This window comes from Chelon labrosus (genome assembly GCF_963514085.1).
Source record: "Chelon labrosus genome assembly, chromosome: 4".
Classification (NCBI taxonomy): domain Eukaryota; kingdom Metazoa; phylum Chordata; class Actinopteri; order Mugiliformes; family Mugilidae; genus Chelon; species Chelon labrosus.
In genome coordinates, this window is record NC_140340.1 from 9087145 (window position 1) to 9103199 (window position 16055).

The window sequence follows — 16055 nt, forward strand, 5'->3', positions numbered from 1 at the left end:
GCAGTCGGGTTAAATTGATGCAGAAGCCTAAACCGCCTATTAAGCATTCCCACATGCGTCTCACTTTAAATGACAACATTCAAAACTCAAACTATGATTTAACGGTGAAAACGATTAGCAGACGTTCTGCCCTATACAAAACGCTATGGCGTCAAATTGACGTAGAAGCCTAAACGCCTATTATGCGTTACTAATGTGAAGGCCGCACTACAATCAACTATCCAGGTTCGGTATTCATGGGCAACTGAAAAACACTAAAACACAATTTTTTGGAACCACACCCTGTGCATATAAATGAAATGTGCAAAATGTGCTTCAGACAAACCCAGTTTTCGGTTCTGGAACGAATACTTAGTGAAACGCATAAACGTCAACAGGGTTACTGGTAGTGGCAGTTGACATTGACACATAGCTGAGGTTCATAGGACACGAGCTAAGGCTCCATAATGACTGAAAAGGCAGACACAAGTGACAGCTCCTGTGATTTAAAGTAACATTACCACAAGAGGCTTGCATGTGAGCTTGGGTACCAATACTAGCAGTTCTTCTTTTCCTACACTCAGGGGGATGGTAACGTGACCTTTTGAAATGGCAGTCTGTTGTGTCACCTGGATATCTTATGTCCCCGATCACTGACATTATTTGACTTGTCTCTACCACAATTTCCTTGTATTTTTATTTTTTTTTTAACCCGTTTACAAGTTTATTTTGTTTCTACACGCGTCACCTAAAGCTACCCCACTGCTGCACCCGTATAGAGTGATACTGCAGGTGAGAGTCTGGACACGAATCCAGAACAATTGCGTGCACCATAAATTACGAATTGCCTTGAAATTTTGGTCGTAATTATCAAGACCAACCTCACTCCATAACCCTGTAAAAAATATTATATATTATTAACACGCTGTATTTTTAATATAACAACAAGTTACAATCAGGCATAAAATTATGACCACTTACAGGTGAAGGAATTTAACATTGACCATCTTGTGACAATTCAATGTTCTGCTGGGAAACTTTTGGACCTGGCATTCATTCATGTGGATGTTACTTAGACATGTAGCACCCACCTAGACCAGACCAGTCACCCCCACCCCACCCCATGACACTCCTTGATGGCAGCAGCCATCCCCAGCAGGATGCAGCCTGACACAGGCACACACATAAAAACGCTTTAGGAACAACTCAAACTTGTGTTGACCTGGCCTCCACATTCACTAGATCCGAGTATATGTGGGATGATCCACAGAGGCCCCTCCCCTCAACCCATAGGACCCAAAGGCCCCCACTAACAACATTCTGTTGCCACAGGACACCCTCAGAAAGCCCATGTCCATTCTCTGATGAGTCACAAGGGAGACCTACACAATATTAGGAAGGTGGTCATAATGTTATGCCTGATCGAAAATATCACACTGCCCCAGTGACAGTGTGAAAAAAGGCCAACACTAACACAAAGTGCGACCCTTCTCTCATCATTCTAGCATATTCAATACAGAAATCTATTAAGTGCCTCTCACCCCCTCTCCCTGCAGAGCATCACAGCTTCATCAAACGACAGTAGAGAGCTTCCACGGAAGTGATTAGTCAAGTGGGTGTTTTACCTCCTCCTCAGGCTTTCTTTCTTCTCTCCGCTGGAAAGACACGCATCTAGATGCTTGTTGATAAAGAGCTCCGAGACACTCACAGAACACACAGGGCACTCCACTGGAATAAATAAAAAAAATCAAATCAGACACATAAGACAAAGTTATTAACCTCTTAAGCTCCGTTTTTGCTGTGAAAAGCATTGCATTTCACACCTCATTATACCGGCACAATGCCTATGTTTAGAATTCAAATCAAACTAATTTAAAAGTCAAACAGTCTTCTTGTTTGTTTGTGTGTTTTAACCCCATTCATTTCCATTAATTATCAGATCTTGGTAATGGCACAGACATAGAAAAGATACAAAAAGAACACAATCAACCCATCACCACTCTAAGTAAAAGCTTCTTTGCCACAAGACAAAACTAGTTAGCCTATTGTTCGGTGTAATGGAATATCCAAACCAAGGAAAGTTTAAGAATATCTAAACATCAAAGAAGAATAAAAAAAAAAAAACGTGCATTGACAAGATCCAGAAACCCTGCTGCCTTCTCTGGGTTCTGGAAAGTGGAAAACTTGTCTCAATTAATATTAAGTGTTACATTCTCGGAAATTGTGGACGTCGTGGCATTCCGCTTGGGGAGGAGAGCAACCATCTGGCTTATTATCAATGCACAGCTTAAAAGCCTGCATCTGTGATGGCACGATGGCGCACCGGCGCACGTGGCACGGTTAACTTGCGCGGAGAATATGTGAGGGCACCATTAATGGTATACAATTTAGAATACACAGGTTTCTGAGCAACATCTGCCACTATCCAGACGGAAGGCCTCGCTTGTGTCGATACCAAACCGCACTGTGCATGTACAACAACAAAGACTACAGGTGCTACACTTCCCTGCAGTCGAGATCAGTCATCCATTACAGAATTAGAATAATATTAATAATTCATTTTCAACATTTGATATGTTGTCTTTGTGTTATTTAACATCTAACTTTTAATTCTGTTTTTGTTCAGACTTTTCAAGGTGTTGGACACGGGGTTGAAGTCATTTCTTTTCCGTTTGATGAAGCGGTTCAAGAGACATAAAACTAATCTGACAATGATCGAACGTAATGTATGAGCCTTTTGATTAGATTCTGTAGCCTGATGATTGTGAATAAATGAGATTATGAGTTTGTGGGTGATGCATTGCTCTTAACGCTGCGGGTAAAATGTGTTCACCTTTTATTACGGGCTTTACGTCTTGAGATGGTGACGAGGAATGCGCCCTCTCAGTCCCAGTGCCAATACTGTGCGAGGCTGCGTCCTCCTGCTTGACAGCCACCAAACCCTGGGCAGGTAAGTCCTGAACATCCATCGGTTCTTCCTTCACAACCACTGCAAGCTGAGCTTTCCCTGAATGTAGGTCAGCGGCATTTGCATTTTGCGTCCGCGCGGCTGGTATTTCCCCCGTCACAACCGAGTGCGTGTCAGAACTGTCTTGCTGGGTTTTTTTACCGGGAGGCGTTTTGGGCTTCTTTTGGAAAAAGGTACTCAGAACGGAGCCGTTACACTTCAGGCCACCCTCTCTGGGAGTTTTACATTTGACGGCTGAAGAAGGCGTCTTCGGCGAGATCGGAGGAGAGTCAAAGTTTGCTTTTGACAACTGTTGCCTGAAAAAAAGAAGAGAGGCAAAAGTTTATGATTTGGACCACCATGACTCATTTGGAGTGCTACATTATAATGAACGGACTAGCATGTTTTGCTCCTCTCACAAAACAACAAATTATTAACCTAAAAAAAATAACAACAAACAAACAAATAAAAAAAAATAATTGCACAAAATTATTGTTCTCAGTAGTGAAATATATTATAGTGAATCGACTGAAGGGCCCCATTTAAATAATGTCTGCCACTTTACTTTCTTTGATTTTGCGCCAGTAAATGCTGCTGACATTAAAGCGAGCCCTTCGCCGTTAAACCGCACCTGCTCAATTATCCCTTTTTTTTCTCCCGAGCTCGTGAAAGGAGACACTTTGGCCACGGTCTTGGAAATGTGGAAAGCAAACAAACTGCGGCTGGGCCATTGCTTGGCAATAAAACGGAACCAATGAGGTGTGTGATGTTCTGCTGCTTTCCATATTTAAAACTTATTTGTGCGTACTGTCCACGCAAGAGCGGGTCCACGCACAGTCACACACACACACACACACACCAAAGTGGCTTTACAGAAACGTGATGTGGAAACCCCACCCCAAGAGAGATCTTACAGAAATATGCTCTCCTATTACAATTCACCTGTAACACTGCCTTCACTCAGGTGCGACTATTACTAGCCTAAAAAAAAAAAAAAAAAAAATGTGTGAAAAGACTGTAGTAACTATAGCAAACCTATAAGCCACTGAGGGCGCGTCCTTTTCCGCGGCGGATCCACTGAATGAGACTCGTGATGAAGACGTCTATGCAGTTGCACCAAACATTTATTCACAATCCTCAACTTCAATAATCCAAAGGCTTTGTGACCTCAGCCGATCTATACACACACGCTTAATAACTTGAATGCACAACCGAACAAAGGCTCAGACATTTTGGCCACGGAACAAACAAACGACAACGGCGCCGACGGTCAGAAACGGTGTGCTTTCCCGGTAAGCAGCACGCCTGCCTGAGTAATTAGCACCTCGCCTGTTTGTGCCTTCCGCCTCCCACAGTACAGACCGCCACCCAGCGTGGCCCATAGATGGTGCACAGTCAGGGGGAAATATATTAAAGCCAGCATTTTTTTTTTTTTCACAGGTGATCTCAGTCTTTGCTGGAGCCATTTTTTGTTTCGCTTGTATTTGTTTTGGTCTCGTGCCCGTCTTCTTTTAATGGGGAGTTCACTGTTACTCAGCGCAATCTGTATAATGCAAGTACTATCCGCTTATTTTACATCCATCAGTTGAAACTGTTTCTGCCTCATTTGAGAAAGAACAGGATCACTTTAGAATGTTAAATGGCTCTACATATAATGGTTCCCAAGTATATCGCTGTTGCCATAGAGAAACAACACCTTTGCTTTTAAATTAGTAACCAACTACTACACCATAGTTACTTTGGGACAGACATTTATTCCGATTTGATGGCTCAAGCTGCTGTAAAACAGTTTTTTTTCCTGTAAGTGAACTCTTCTCTTCTGAGAATGGGAGCAACTAGATGGTCAATGTTATTTACTTCCACTGTCAGCGGTCATAATGTTGTGTCTGATCAGTGTATCTTTTCTTGCGGCGTTTTTCTTCAAAGTGACAAATATCATAGGTCTAATTCATGGCACAATTTAAACTGGATCATAATATTATTAGTGTCTGGATTTTACAACCAAACACATGGTACATTTTAGGGATGCTTGTTAACTTTTTTTAAAAACTGATACCGATAACCGATAACTTTCCGCTTCCAAAGGCCGATACCGATAACCAATAACATACCTGAAGATGAGGAAGACTAATGAGCAAAAGCCGCGCTGGCGTCCCCATACGCCTTCAAAACCCCACTGAATCGATGGCTATGTTTCAAATGATTTTTCATGTTCGAGGTATTAAAGCTGGTGCTGATTTTTCCACCTCGTGGCACTTTCTTTAAACATTTATTACAAACTGCCAGAGAAATGTCATCCTCGGAAACACCACCGCCGCCGCCATGCTGTTTGTTTACAAACGTATGCACGTTGTGCTGCATTCAAGGAAGTTCGCGGAAGATTCACGGAAGTTCCCGGTTCCCAGTTTGAGAGTCGTTTTTCCGACCTTTTATGTTTCTGTGGTTTATGTTTAACATCCTGGGTAACGGCAGCTACTACCAGAATCATGACGGAGTTGACGAGTTGTCTTCCGACATGAGGGAGTATTTTAATGAATTTTTTTTTTTTAGAAAGTTGTTTTTCCGATTATACCGATGCCACTTGAACGCAGCATTCACTTCAGGTCTCATGTGAGAGTTGGAGCGATTGATTAAAACAACCACTCACACTGCAGTACTGACAAAAACATATATTATATATTATCGGGGCCATTCGTTATGATATCGGACTTATCGGAATGACGTCATAATTTCCAGATATCGGGCCAATAATTATCGGACCTATAATTATCATGCACCCCTAGTACATTTACTTTTCATTCATTTATTTTTTCTCCAAAATGAGGTTCTTCTACGGTTCACCGAGAAGGGCGGTCGTCTCTATAAAATAAATATTCACCATTAAATACAGCATACGAGGAAATGGGGGAGATAAAATATTTTGGCATTCTGCACAGTCCCGGAGTAGAGCTTGGCCTGGAGTAACCAAAACAGCCAAAAGTGAGTCAATACCATCTATTTAAATTCCAGGCCCTAATTTAATTTAAAAACTGTTAAATCTAATTGATTGCCACTAAAACTTTCGTAATTAGTATCGGCTTTTAAAGTGCAAGAGCAATGACTCCTGGGAAACTTCTGGACCTGGCATTCATTCGTGTGGATGTTACTTAGACGTGTAGCACCCAACCTAGACCAGACCAGGCACCCCCACCTCATAGCAATGACACTCCTTGATGGCAGCAGCCATCCCCAGCAGGATGCAGCCTGACACAGGCACACACACACAAACAGTTTAGGAACAACTAAAAAAAGAACAGCACAAGGTGTTGACCTGGCCTCCAAATTCACTAGATCCCAAACTGATCAAGTATCTGTGGGATGATCCACAGAGGCCCCTCCCCTCAAAGCCCCCCGCTAACAACATTCCGTTCCCAGACACCACAGGACACCCTCAGAAGGCCCATGTCCACACGTCCACACGTCCATTCTCTGATGGTATAGTAAAACATATCCTGTCCCTGATGATCAAACATGCACTCACTTGCCAAAACATTAGGGAACACTGCTGAAAACAAATGCATTCTATAATAATAGTCCTGGTTTGAATCCCCACGCGTGACGGTTATAATGTTCAGTTTATGTTGAAACACAATAAGACAGGCGGTGATCTAACTGCGGAGGAGGAATTGAATCAACAGCTCTCTCAGATATCTTAAACAAATTCATTTAGAAAAGATTAAGCGCGGGGCCTTTATATCAGAATGTTTTTGTTTTCACTGGTGTACCTAATGAACTGGCGAGTGAGCATACTGAATGGCAACGTACCCGATGTATCAACGCGCAAGCTCCATTTCCCCTGGAGCAAACAAAAAAACCGAGAGGTAAGGTAACTGGTTACTGTAGCATTAAACATGCACTGTGCACACGGCCCTGTGATAGCAGCTAATGCTGTGCTAGAGAAGTACTCCTCTGGTTTAATGGCAGTAAATTAGGACCATCAGCCACACGGTGCGGCGCAATCACAGTGGGAACTGTGAGTGGGCCCGCGAAGGACGGAAATGTATCAAGCACACGGGCAGGTGTTTTAAATATCGTTCTCCAAAATCACAAAACTGCCAGCTGTCCACAAAAACGGTCTCTTAAAGCAGCGTATTCACGACACAGGAAAGGAAATAATCCCAAACTAAACTGCGGCTGCAAGACCATTTCTACGACGCAAGAAGCCACGCTGTATGACAGAGTCCCTATCGAGGAATCACATTTTCAGACGCTCAATTCTAGACAACAGGAAATTAAAAAGTGGAGGAAAGAGAAGCTGCGTGATCCACTCATTCAACAACAGTGATGACAATCAAAAAGGTCCACAGTTTGAAGGGAGACCTTTAAGAGTGTTGATAATATTGACGTGACTGATGGAAGGGACAAAACATTATGGCTCAGCGACAGATAAGAGCATTCAGACGCTCTACTGACGTCAGCACAGACGCTGGAGAAAGAATTCCGAGCGTTTTAGTCTAGTTTCAATTCATCCTTCAGGGACAATGACTCACTTTCATCTATGCTGCAACACCGGTCTCTATTAATCTCTGTCAACAGTTCATTATCCATAACACATCAGTAGGAGAGGTCTGTTCTGTTTTACCATTTCTAAGTTAAAAAAGAAATAAGACACACAGGGATACAGAGAGGAGGTCAAATGGTGAGTGAAAGTTTCAAAGCCAAAAACTAAAGGAATAGATCTCAAAGCCCGGGATGACCCACTGTACCTCTATGCCTCTGACTGAAAGCATGTGGCCAGTGTTACTAGTAACAGACAATCTGTTCGCAGGCAGTGTTATTCCAACACTGTGTCAAATGTCACGGAGAAACTCGAATTCAAAGAAGCAAGAAATTTCCTCTGGCCCAGCCCGGGACATTGCTCCCCATGTCTGCATCCTGTTGTAATGAAAACATATCAGCCCTAAAGCCACACAACAGAAAGGTAGGAGCAACGCAAGCAGAACCCTGAAGGACCTCGGCTGATGAAAACAAAATCCCCATTTGATTTACAGAAAATCTCCAAATCAGACATGGATTACTGGGGGGGCAATTATAAGCATTTCTCCTGCGCAGGTTTTATTGAAGTACACTGAAATAGGTCCGCTGGAGGACATATTGTAATCTTGTCAATAACAACTGGGCCCCCCGAAATCACCATGGTAATCGACTTTCTCGTCAGGTCTTAGAACCATGAAGGAAAAAAAAACAACTAATTGGAGATATGTTCAGGAGTAGCAGCGGCCCTTGTGGTAAACAGGTTTTAAATGGATTGCGGCGGTAAATCTACCTTCCCGATCTGCTATTGTTTTTGCTCTTTCACCTGTCCTCTTTCACCATCAGTGAAAGTACGAAGAAAGTCGAAAGCAAAATGAATTGCTTAGGTCCTTGTTCCCCGACTCGTGTGCAAAATGCCAGAAAACATTCTGGTAGGACTTATATGATAAATAAAAGACCCACTGCCGACAGTTCACAAATGTATGTTTGCTGAATATTTCATTTGCATCGAAATCGTGAAGTTTCTCATACAGTGTGATAACACAGTTTTGAAAAACAGCTCCTGACAATGGACTGAGCACTTTGCATGAAAAATCCTAATATATACATGAGAAATAGGACAGTTTACTAGGTATTTGTCACAAGACGTATGTTACCTTGCAGCCTGAAAGTTTACGACCAACTCATCCAACAAACGGTTGTTCCTCAGATCTTGTTCTGTCATTTGCTGAAAGAAAAACAAATCAGATACTGTATGAAGAAAGCCTGGCCCTATCAGCGACTCTGGAAATGATCTGATCCATTAATCACTTTGTCTGCAACAGGTTGATCACAAAGCTATTCAGTTTTCAACAGCACGAAATGGACAAAATCAGAGAAATACTAATACTAAGCGAGAAGTAGACAGTCTCACTGGACAAATGATTTCAACAATTAACCGATTCATTTTCTCAAAGTTTCTAATCCCCACCGGGTTAGAGATCTTCACGGTTACACAAAAGCAGCCTGGGACTAGAATCACACATTCAAGTCATATTCATACTTACTGCATTGCAAACCGGACACTGCAGCTTATAGGAAAGAAATTTTCGGATGCACAGGGAGCAAACTGCAAAATAAAATGCAAACAGAATTGATGTCACATTGAATCGGCTAGCCAACAGGTATATAGACATTTTCTTTTTCATCAAAGACTTTTTAGACCAATCAACACATATAGTAAAATAGTAAAATCTTCTTTAGTGTGCCGCTGTATTCCGTCCACATATAAGAGGGTCTGTTGTGCCAATTCTATGGACACAAAATTATTCAGAAAACATTAAAAGCAAAGATGCATCCACCCCGATATAAAACATGCTTCAACTTACTGCCTTCCCTCGCACGCTATGTTTCTTACAGAGCATATGAGAAACCATCTGCCCTTTGCAGACTATAACATTGACTCAAGTCTAACTAATCCATTTAAAACTTAAGCGGGGAAATCATTGAAGTGATGTAATGAAAAGAGACAACGCCAAGGCAGAATGTTCTGATGGTTACTGTTCTCTTACCCTGTGGTGACAATGATGCCAATCCTAAGACACATTATATAACTAAATGGGAAAGAACCTCTCATGAGGTGGGTATTAATTTCTGACTGCAATATACGGCATTTTTGTCAGCTGTCAAAGTGCTTCTGGCTATTTGTAAAATATTTTCGTCTGCTCGCATCCAACAGTTGAGCACAGCTCCCTACAGTTTTGAACACAATAAAGTGAGCGGCTTTTTCTGTTAGTGCTCGAGGAGGGATTCCATCTGTGTTTGTGTTTTGTTTTCTTTTTACTCCAAATGGCTCTCAGCTCAAATTTGCTTGTTTATGCAAGTCAATCAATGGGCCTGCCTCCAAGAACACCAGTGATTTGCATTCACTGGGGCTCCCTGAGGGGACCCTAGAGCCATGGCAGCAGGCGAACGGATGACAAAGGGGAAAATATGTTCCACCAAGTTGAATTAACATGATTTATGTGTGATTACATCTTGCTGACCTTTATTTCACTAAATTCAACTGGGATCTTTTTTTTAAGATCCTCCCTTGCCTTTGTTGATGACTCTTAAAACCTGTGGGGTGTTTCTGGGTTCTGAAATACGACATGCCTGAGACAGCTGAAGAACCAAGCGACACCATGCTCACATGGCTTTGCCAAATGAGAATAGTTAGCATTGAAGCAATTATAAAAGCTGCTCTACTTGTTACTTACAATTGTGCGAGCATTTAGTCATCATTGAAATATTAAGGAAGTCGAAGCAGATGGGACACCGGAGCAGGGCATCCACATTCTGTAGAAGAGAAAAACCACAGTGGGTTAAAAAAAAAAAATAAAAAAAAGCCTGACATTCATATTAATAATTAAATTAGCATGAGATGTAACAATTCAGACCACAATTCTTGCATGCATAGTTTCATTTTTAATGATATACACATATCAGAATAACGAAATTGACTAATCTAAATATTTTCTTCTGTATAATATTGGTTATTTCCTTGGTCATGTAACGACATACTCAGCAACCACACTGGGACGAACAGATCGCACGATTGATTTATTGATTAATATGATAATGGTGTGTTTCACAAGATTTGACATTAAACAGCATGTCAGTGCTTGTCATGTTACGCCCTGCAACATCCCCAAAATGAGTTTGAGTCGCCTCGTTTGACCTCAAGTTAGGCGTGATTAGGTAACTGTTTTGGTGGGCTAGCATCAGTTAGCGGGTTAGCACAAACCATACGTTTTTTGATTGATTTGTGTAACGTACTTTAAAGGTTAAGTAACGTTAGGTAGGATGACGGGATTCCGTTTGACGCAGCCGATGTGCCATGATGAAAACTTAGATTAACTGCAAGTTAAAGCACGAATGTGTTTACAGCAGTGCAGCTACAAGGCTAGCTAGCATTACATTAGCAACTGTTGGTTCACCAGCTAATAATAAACAAACGATCAATTTGGATACAAGGCTGCATGATGGTTACAGCGCTTTGTGCTTTTATTCAAATTGCCTTTTAACGTTAGATAACGTCTGCGTGTATCTCATGGATACGACTTAGCATTAGCTGCTGGGGTAAGCAGCTAAAACCTGGTAGCGCGGGCATGTCAACCACACAGACTGCACTGTACAGACCGTAAAACACAAACACCTGCAACTTACTTTAAGACATGAAAGTCCAGGAGGAAAATCCGCTTCTATCTGACAGGCCATGTCTGGGAAACAAGGCGCTGATCTTGGAGAAACTTAGCAACAGTACTTTACGTTTCAGTGTCCCGCTCTAACAGACGGAGCACGCCTACGTCTGACGTCATTTAACCCCTCCTCCTCCTTCTTCTTCTTCGTCTCCATCATCATCTTCTTCTTCTTCTTCGATTGGTACTTGGCAATTCAATTCCACTTATCCACAAGTATGTAATAGCTGCAAGTAAAACTGTCCCAGCTGTGTGTTTATTTAAATTATATAGTATCAGATATACATGTACATTAGAGAAGAATGCTGCCTTTAATGTCATCATTTAGAACCGTAGCAAAACCAACCAGCCAACTGAGCCTGAATCTCTACACAATAATGGATGAATGTTAGTATGTTTCTACAGGAATGACATCAGTAAAATAAATAAACGAATAAATCTAATTTTGTTTCATATGTTTCATATTTTTGCCTCACTTTTCGTTTTTAAACTGCTGATCTGCCAACTGTTCCAATATTCTGTAGTGAGCCCTGTCATGCATGCACACAATATTGAGAGTGAGCAGATGTTTAACTATATATGTGATTATTCAGTTCGTGTGTGGGCAATTTTACAAAGACTGCAGCATTTGCAGCAGAAGTTGCTGAAGCCTCAGTAAACAGCAAAGCAGCTATTAAGAATTTTTTTTGTTCGAGTCGAGGGAGCTCTTGAAGGAAAGATAGTCAGCACGCACGCAGGAAACCTGAGAGTGGAAAATGGGTATTCCAAAGCAGCTGACTGTCTTGCGATTCCTTCACCATGAAAGCCTTCCTGCTCTTCTTCTCGGTTGATCAGGTTGCATATAATCCTGGATGATAAGTGTAAGCATGGAAAATAATGGTATAACCAGTTCTGCGCTGCTTTGACAGTTGTTTTGAGGACGTTGTCGTTATTAATGAAAGCTATCGGCTAATAATTCTTGTCCTTAAACTGAATAGTGTTTAACAGGATATATTCGAGGCCTCAGGCACAGACACGCAGACAGTCAGCATATTTTCCCCCACGAAACTTTACACCAGTAAGCTCTTACCAGACGCCTACAATAACCTATCAAATACCCCCTCTCATTATGCCCTGTGTTTATATTGTATTTTGTCACTTCGAACAATTACAGTAAATGACTTGGAACACGAACCTCGTCTGAGTGGATTGAGACATAGTAGTTATTGCTTGTTGGACGTTTCTCTTCGTGATATAGTGGTTAAATGGAGTTGAAAATAGTTTTCCAACCCAGATATTTCATTCTTAAATTGCAATCTACTTTGCCTGTAATGGGTGCACTGTACTGTACCATAGACTGTAAAAAATATGAATGTTATTAAAGCTCCTCCAAAGTGAAGCAAAAGCATGTGGAGCGCCCCCTGGTGGCTGGCTGCAGTACATGCAGTACAAACGTAAACACGAAAGTACAAGTCAAATATTTTTTTCAATCGATATTTTTTTTCTGTTTCAATCATTTTAGGTTTTCTGTGAAGTTTTGTTTCAGTCTGTTAAGTGACGCAGTAGAAACAGAATGTGACCGCATGATGATTAGCAGCTGCCATGACAACTGTTCAGTGAATTGCTCCAGTAGGACCGTGAGAGTAGGAAAAAATACATAAACAAATAAGTAAGACGCGTTGTCCATTTTTTCAACAATCTATGGACTGTATCAACAGACAAAGCAAAATAATTCCTATCAGACAACCTCCGATTCCAAATCAAAAGATTAGGATTTACAAAACAAACAAGAAATGCTCTGCTGTAATAAGCTAGAAAAAGCTAGAAAAAGATCTGACCTTGAAAGTAAAAGTGCTGCACGAGAGCTTTCCAGTTTGATCAGTACCACAAAGAGATGATGTATTTCAGCTTCTAGCTTTTATCTATTAGTGCTCAATATCACTGATTATGCAAACTTACAATGCAATAGGACCATAGTCGCTTTTAGATGCATAACTTCCAAGACATTTATATAGGATGTTGGATTTTACATATATCTATGTGCATACTGTTTGTGAAAGGACAATTTCAAGTTGTATTGCACACAATGACCAAATACTGTTTTGCAATCGCTGTTGAGAGATACAGCATGTCTCCACAACTATAAATTATTCATTGGTATATTCACACAGGGGGAGAAAAAGTGGAAAATGAGCTTTGTGTGTGGCACAACTGCCTGACACTAATTATTAAAAAGCCCACATTGCTCATGTGTTTAAACATTTAAACGGTGGTCATTTGAACAAATGACCAAAAGCTTCATATATCATTAATGAGGCAAAGCAAGGAAAAATTGCTCTGATTAGTTCTGCCAGTAAGTTTCAGGAGCATTCAGTCACTGTTCAGTATGAATATTCCGGTAATGGGGCAACCTAAACAATTATGGATAAATGATGAATGAATAAATAAATGTCAAATGTGAAAATAACTGACTACACATTCAGAGTGAATTACTCTTCCTTGTTTGCAGCGACACTGAGCTAAAGCCTTTCAAGAGAAGCTCGGACGCTGCGGCACAAATATTCGGTCATGTTGAGTTCACTTTGATTTGGCATTTATCACAGAAAACGTTGTACCAAAAAAAATGGCACGTTTTTGTAATAAGCTGCTCTCTTTCATTGTACTTTTTTAGCTTCACATTATTAAATGTCCCCCCCACCCCCCTCAATTATTTCCTCCGTGGCCAACGCCAAACCTGTTCGAATGCAACAGATACGAAATGTTTCAGGTGTCAGCGGAATTGTAAATGTGTAAATGTCAAGGCCAATCAAGCTTTCCATTTGTTACGTCTGATTAATTGAATCCATCCAACCAAAGATAATATTATGCTGCTCTAGTTTGCCTTTTCCTGTCTGAAGTCTTTATATAGGATCAATTCCCTCAGCCGTGCGGGCTTGCATGTGTCTTTAACACTCCACTGCTTCATTTGCTCTTCACGTATTAAATCACAGAACGCAGAATTCTTTTTTTTTTTTTATTTCTATCCTAAATGAAGAAGTGCCCACTCTGAACTGTTAAAAAATTAGCTACTGTATGCTAAATAGTCACGTAAATTGGAGATAACACAGACATCTAAAACGACTCAAGTGAATCATGTTACTGACTCAAAGTTTCCTTTGCATCAGTTGATTTCAGCTGGATTTTTACCAGCCAGTATCCTTTTTTTTTTTTTTTTCAGCACTCTGCAGAGAGACTCTAATAGCTTTGGGAACTGGGAATGTTACAGACTGGATACTCAGCCAGGCAGAAATGATATGCTTATATTAGCAAGATTACATGATGTACGGAAAGCCTGTGAGACTGTCTGTTTCAGGTTTTTAGGAATTGTGTTACAGATTAAACCCATTACCAGCTATTTCACTCTGGCTCTATTTCAGTCTGCAGTCTATTTTAAATGCTCTTTCCCCCACGGAATAGTGTTACTGATTCTGTGTGTTTAAGGATTATCCAAGGAAGGCTAAAGGTTTTCTGACACTTTGTTAGACTGAAAATCAAATCTAGTTTCTTTTTTTTCTTTTTGTTTGTGGTTCTTTTTATCACAGACGACCTCCGATTTTTTAAAGTCGACGTCAACTAGTCGATGACGTCACACATAAAAACACAGTAAAAAGTAATGCTTTGCAACAATGAAATCTATGTTCTTGACCTGAATACATGTCGTAGAGTCTCACTCAAAAGAAGCTACAGAGTCTTTTCTGCAAATTTACTGAACGTTGTTTATCTAGTGTCGGCCGAAGCCCGCGTCACCAGCATAAACACTGTCAGTCTGACACCTCCAATATGCACCTGCACCCACAATGTCAACTAATAGAACACAACATAACTGAAAATAAACACATGAGCTCATCAAAACTGTGCCTTACAGATATGTTCAGCCTATATAAATGGGCACCGTCAATAGCATTTTGTAAGATAGGATAATGTAATATATCTGAAGCCTTTTCCGCGTATATCAGCTAAAGGTTTTAATAGCCTTAGACAATGAAATTCACCATCAAACTGTTGATGCAGCCTCCTTCTTGCTGTCACCACAGGTGACGTTGTTAACTGACTCCTGTCCAGTGGATTGTTCCTCTGCTAGCGTTAACGGAGGCCTTTTCACATGCATTGCAGTAGTACTTAAGTTGTATTTCAGGACTGACATGTCACGGTAGTATGGGCTTCATCTTTAGTGAGTATTTCCCCACACTTGATGAACCACTGTGTCTGCGTTGTTATTGTCACGTGATCAGCGGCTAGCAGTAAAGTCGGCTAATTGACTAGTTGGTACAACTCCTAGGAGAAACATGTCAAGTCACAAATGTCTTCTCTTTCCTGTGGGTACTGGTGAAAGCTTTTAGTGTATTTGCAGGTTATTTCTGCAGTGCTACAAACAGAGACAAAGAAAACTGTCAACATTTGTTATTGTATTGATTAGTCATTTGTAGCGGCTATTATTTAGTAATTTCTTGTAAGAGATTCAATTGAAGCCAGTCAGACTTTGCCATTTAAGGAAAGTACCTCTGAAGAGGTTTGTAGTTATATCTTTCTGCATATTGACATGTTTCCTGTAAAAACAGAGCTAGGGATGTAGCCCCTTATTAGCTGGGAACCAAAGCTGACAGTGCTACTGGTGAAGGACAGACACAGGGCTAGGGAGGGGCATGAAAATTCGAGAAAGCTTTTCATTGGACGGAAAATTATCACACGCCCCCTAGTGCGGAATGAGTCATCAGCACTTTTAAAATCGTTTTCCAGGAAATGGCAACTCTTTTGGCTGTCTTGGGCCAGATACTGGTGTACAGGTGAACTCTATTGAGAGGCATCACGTAAAAACACTTAAACATCAAGTCTGAGTCCATGTCCGTGGATATAAAGATCTTAATTCGGTTTAAGTTAAT

General features: G+C 40.9%; 1 protein-coding gene across 4 annotated transcripts in view; it reads right to left on the reverse strand.

The window, feature by feature from the left end:
- rad18 (RAD18 E3 ubiquitin protein ligase) overlaps nucleotides 1-11908 on the reverse strand; it is a 32521-nt gene extending 20613 nt beyond the window's left edge. For all 4 annotated transcript variants that reach the window (XM_084543355.1, XM_084543354.1, XM_084543352.1 and 1 more), the window contains exons 1-6: nucleotides 11126-11908; nucleotides 10177-10255; nucleotides 8986-9047; nucleotides 8596-8666; nucleotides 2813-3243; nucleotides 1605-1707 (exon numbers count right to left, since the gene is read on the reverse strand). In XM_084543355.1, coding sequence (XP_084399481.1) covers nucleotides 1605-1707; nucleotides 2813-3243; nucleotides 8596-8666; nucleotides 8986-9047; nucleotides 10177-10255; nucleotides 11126-11176 — 797 coding nt within the window. In that variant the 5' untranslated portion in view covers nucleotides 11177-11908. The remainder of the gene's footprint in view (nucleotides 1-1604; nucleotides 1708-2812; nucleotides 3244-8595; nucleotides 8667-8985; nucleotides 9048-10176; nucleotides 10256-11125) is intronic.
- Between the last annotated feature and the right edge of the window lie 4147 nt (nucleotides 11909-16055).